Source organism: Perognathus longimembris, unplaced genomic scaffold (genome assembly GCF_023159225.1).
Source record: "Perognathus longimembris pacificus isolate PPM17 unplaced genomic scaffold, ASM2315922v1 HiC_scaffold_5359, whole genome shotgun sequence".
Classification (NCBI taxonomy): domain Eukaryota; kingdom Metazoa; phylum Chordata; class Mammalia; order Rodentia; family Heteromyidae; genus Perognathus; species Perognathus longimembris.
Window position 1 is genome coordinate 126,925 of NW_025960777.1, and position 2,678 is coordinate 129,602.

Genomic DNA, 2,678 nt, shown 5'->3' on the forward strand with positions numbered 1-2,678 from the left:
TCTATATCTGTCTCTCTCTCTGTCTCTCTCTGTCTCTGTCTGTCCCTCTCCTCCCTCCACCTGTCTCTGTCCCTCTGTGTCTCTGTGTGTCTCTGTCTCTGTGTGTGTCTCTGTCTCTCTGCGTCTCTGTGTCTCCCTCTGTGTCTGTCTCTGTCTTTGTGTTTCTCTCTGTCTGTCTCTGTCTCTGTGTCTCTGTCTCTGTCTCTGAGCCTCTGTCTCTCTCCCGGCACAAGCTCATTTTCTTGCCGAGTACGGCGGTGGGGCCTTTGAGGCCGCATGTCTCCAGGCAGGTGCTGAGGTGGCTCCCGTGGATGGAGCCCACTGACGGAGAGAGCAGCTCCGCAGCGCCTGGGGTGCCTGCTGGGGCGGCCCCGGGTTGCTCACTCCTGCTGGAGATGGCTGGGGGGCGATGCGTCCATCCTGCCCCGTCCACAGGGACGGCCGGGCCCCAAGGTGCCGCCGCCGTGTCCTGCCTGCCTGCCTGCCGTCCTGGCTCAGGCTTGAAGCACGGTGAGACATGGCCAGGGCCCAGTCCGTAGCCGTCCTGGAGTCCCTGTCCCGGAGCCCCTGTCCTGGAGCCCCCGTCCCGGAGTCCCCGTCCTGGAGCCCCCGTCCCGGAGTCCCCGTCCCGGAGTCCCCGTCCTGGAGTCCCCGTCCTGGAGTCCCCGTCCCGGAGCCCCCGTCCTGGAGCCCCCGTCCTGGAGCCCCCATCCTGGAGTCCCGTCCTGGAGGCCTGTCCTGGAGCCCCCATCCTGGAGTCCCCGTCCTGGAGGCCCCATCCTGGAGTCCCCGTCCTGGAGTCCCCGTCCTGGAGTCCCGTCCTGGAGTCCCCGTCCTGGAGCCCCCATCTTGGAGTCCTGTCCCGGAGTCCCCGTCCTGGAGCCCCCATCCTGGAGGCCCGTCCTGGAGCCCCCGTCCTGGAGTCCCGTCCTGGAGTCCCGTCCTGGAGCCCCCATCCTGGAGCCCCCGTCCTGGAGTCCCGTCCTGGAGCCCCCGTCCTGGAGTCCCGTCCTGGAGTCCCGTCCTGGAGCCCCCATCCTGGAGCCCCCGTCCTGGAGTCCCGTCCTGGAGCCCCCGTCCTGGAGTCCCGTCCTGGAACCCCTATCTTGGAGTCCCCATCCTGGAGTCCCCATCCTGGAGTCCCGTCCTGGAGTCCCGTCCTGGAGCCCCCATCCTGGAGTCCCGTCCTGGAGCCCCCGTCCTGGAGTCCTATACTGGAGTCCTGTCCTGGAGCCCCCATCCTGGAGTCCCGTCCTGGAGCCCCCATCCTGGAATCCTATACTGGAGTCCCGTCCTGGAGCCCCCATCCTGGAGCCCCTGTCCTGGAGCCCCCATCCTGGAGTCCCCGTCCTGGAGTCCCGTCCTGGAGGCCCCGTCCTGGAACCTCCGTCCTGGAGCCCCTGTCCTGGAGCCCCTGTCCTGGAGCCCCCATCCTGGAGCCCCCGTCCTGGAGCCCCCATCCTGGAGCCCCCGTCCTGGAGTCCCCGTCCTGGAGCCCCATCCTGGAGTCCCCGTCCTGGAGGCCTGTCCTGGAGCCCCCATCCTGGAGTCCTATACTGGAGTCCCGTCCTGGAGTCCCCATCCTGGAGCCCCCGTCCTGGAGTCCCCGTCCCGGAGTCCCCGTCCTGGAGCCCCCGTCCTGGAGCCCCCATCCTGGAGTCCCGTCCTGGAGGCCTGTCCTGGAGCCCCCATCCTGGAGTCCTATACTGGAGTCCCGTCCTGGAGCCCCCATCCTGGAGTCCTATACTGGAGCCCCTGTCCTGGAGCCCCCATCCTGGAGCCCCTGTCCTGGAGCCCCCATCCTGGAGTCCCCGTCCTGGAGTCCCGTCCTGGAGGCCCCATCCTGGAGCCCCCGTCCTGGAGCCCCCGTCCTGGAGTCCCCGTCCTGGAGCCCCGTCCTGGAGTCCCCGTCCTGGAGGCCTGTCCTGGAGCCCCCATCCTGGAGTCCTATACTGGAGTCCCGTCCTGGAGGCCTGTCCTGGAGCCCCCGTCCTGGAGCCCCCATCCTGGAGTCCCTGTCCCGGAGCCCCCGTCCTGGAGCCCCGTCCTGGAGCCCCCGTCCTGGAGCCCCCGTCCTGGAGTCCCCGTCCTGGAGTCCGCAGCGGACGCCTAGGGCCCGGGCTTTCGGGCTTTGGGGTGCGGCCTGGCTCCCCTGATGACACTCGGAGTTACTCAGAGTCTGCTCACTCCCTGTGCTCATTCTTCCTGCTGAAACATCCCTGACTCTCTCCGCCCCCCCCCCGTCTGTTTTATTAGGTTAATAAAACCTGTATTTTCGAGCATTTGGCTGCCCCAAGAGGCCCAGCGGCCCCCGTCCAATTCATCAAGTGCCTAATGAGGGGCCTCCGAGGCCCGGCCGAGGCTCCGGAAGCCGCGGCCCTGAGGGGCCCCGCCCCACTGGCTCCCGGGACTCATCCGGGGCTCCCGTGCTGGGCAGCCGCTCTGCCCACGGGTGGCCGGCAGCCCCGGTGCCACAGCACCGCCAGCCAGAGAGCCAGGGAGAGATGTGTTGATGCCAGCATTCCAGAACATTCCAGTGTGTGTGTGTGGGGGGGCTCTGCTTACATTAGAGGGGGAAGCTCTGTGGGAGTAGGGGGTCACCATTTAAAAAGAGAATAGCTGGCGCTCCAAGCCAAGCTCAGATCAGAGGGATGTGTGTGTGTGTGTGTGTGTGTGTG

General features: G+C 67.1%; 1 protein-coding gene across 1 annotated transcript; it reads left to right on the forward strand.

Annotated features, from left to right (window-relative positions):
- The first annotated feature begins 517 nt into the window (after positions 1 to 517).
- Positions 518 to 2,113, forward strand: LOC125345169 (basic proline-rich protein-like). The gene has a single exon (XM_048337394.1). It carries the CDS (start codon positions 518 to 520, stop codon positions 2,111 to 2,113), a length of 1,596 nt encoding a protein of 531 aa, XP_048193351.1.
- The last annotated feature ends 565 nt before the right edge of the window (positions 2,114 to 2,678 follow it).

What these genes read in the sequence shown, in the direction of transcription:
- LOC125345169 (XM_048337394.1), top strand. Translation starts at nt 518, where the DNA reads ATGGCCAGGGCCCAGTCCGTAGCCGTCCTGGAGTCCCTGTCCCGGAGC.